At 38.8% G+C, this 1,649-nt stretch overlaps 1 protein-coding gene across 1 annotated transcript in view; it reads left to right on the top strand.

Annotated features, from left to right (window-relative positions):
* Positions 1-185: 185 nt before the first annotated feature.
* The window catches only part of LOC103514952 (sodium channel protein 60E-like), a gene marked incomplete at its 5' end in the record, with an annotated part of 43,301 nt that continues 41,837 nt past the window's right edge, over positions 186-1,649 (top strand). The window contains 2 exon segments of the mRNA XM_026827788.1: positions 186-227; positions 774-936. Coding sequence (XP_026683589.1) covers positions 186-227; positions 774-936 — 205 coding nt within the window.

Raw genomic sequence — 1,649 nt, 5'->3', positions numbered from 1 at the left:
GCCCCGCAACAGCCAGTCACGGAATCAATCATTTGCATGATACAAATTTCTTGACCCCGCCGGGACTCGAACCCGGGTCTCCCGCGTGCAAGGCGAGCGCAGTGACCACTACGCCATGGGAGCTGATGGCTCAATTTAATTTGGAGAAACCATTTACGGATTCTCTTCCTTTTACCTATTTTCAGCTTCGGGTCCTCAAGCTTGCCCAGTCTTGGACCACCATGAAGGTTCTCCTGAGTATTATCATCTCCACGATAGGGGCTCCCTACTCATGAAATTCCTTGCATTTTATCATTTACTGATTAAATTCCTTGTATTTTACCATTTGCTGATGAAATTCCTTGTATTTTATCATTTACTGATTAAATTCCTTGTATTTTACCATTTGCTGATGAAATTCCTTGTATTTTACCATTTGCTGATGAAATTCCTTGTATTTTACCATTTGCTGATGAAATTCCTTGCATTTGATCATTTACTGATTGAATTCCTTGTATTTTACCATTTGCTGATGAAATTCCTTGTATTTTACCATTTGCTGATGAAATTCCTTGTATTTTACCATTTGCTGATGAAATTCCTTGTATTTTACCATTTGCTGATGAAATTCCTTGTATTTTACCATTTGCTGATGAAATTCCTTGTATTTTACCATTTGCTGATGAAATTCCTTGTATTTTACCATTTGCTGATGAAATTCCTTGTATTTTACCATTTGCTGATGAAATTCCTTGTATTTTACCATTTGCTGACGAAATTCCTTGTAATTTCAGCTGCGAGTCCTCAAGCTCGCCCAGTCTTGGACCACCATGAAGGTTCTCCTGAGCATCATCATCTCCACGATAGGCGCTCTCGGTAACCTCACCTTCGTGCTGGTCATCGTCATCTACATCTTTGCCGTCATTGGAATGCAGCTGTTCTCGAAGGATTATACGAGTGAGAAGTTTGCCCCTGATCCTGTGCCAAGGTAAAGTGAAAGAGAAAAGACGAGACGAACAGAGAAGAGGAGGGGGGATATAGAATAAAATAGAAGAGAAGAGAATAGAAAATGAGATAGAATAGAACGGAAGAGAAGAGAAGAAAAGAGATGCAGAGAATAGAAGAGAAACAAGCTGGGTCCGTCCCTCCGGGAATTTTTTAGCCCGTAGTTTATTCGATCGTGATTAAAGAAAATCAGTACTTATGTACCTACCTAATTTGTTTAATATTCAGTTTATTATTATTCTTGATTTGATTTTTCGATTTTACTTTCATGTAATGATTTAAAATCAAGACTAGAGCCCGTTCTCCCTTTATTCCCAATATAAGGTTCAAGTCACCCATCCATTTATTGACCTTGCTCGGCGTAGCTTAACATAGGTGACGCTAAAACCGGTCTTAAAATAACGACTGAAGTATTATCTAAAACTTTCTCGCTTTGAGTTCATAGGTCATCGCGACAAATTTCGAGATCAGAGCTCATTTGTGTAAGAAAATGTGAAAAAAATCCCCCAAAAACTAGTTTTTTTGGATTTTTGGCTTTATGGTTTTCTGGACAAAATTTGCACCACCATTTTCGTGTTCCTGATAAAAAGACCTTTAATTTGATATATAGGTCGACCAGGTTTGAATAAGTCCTTCTATGGGGACAGACCGACCGACAGACCGAC

Source organism: Diaphorina citri, unplaced genomic scaffold, assembly GCF_000475195.1.
Source record: "Diaphorina citri unplaced genomic scaffold, Diaci psyllid genome assembly version 1.1 scaffold1248, whole genome shotgun sequence".
Classification (NCBI taxonomy): Eukaryota; Metazoa; Arthropoda; class Insecta; order Hemiptera; family Psyllidae; genus Diaphorina; species Diaphorina citri.
The sequence above is the reverse complement of the archived record's forward strand: the minus strand, read 5'-3'. Positions and strand labels throughout refer to the sequence as shown.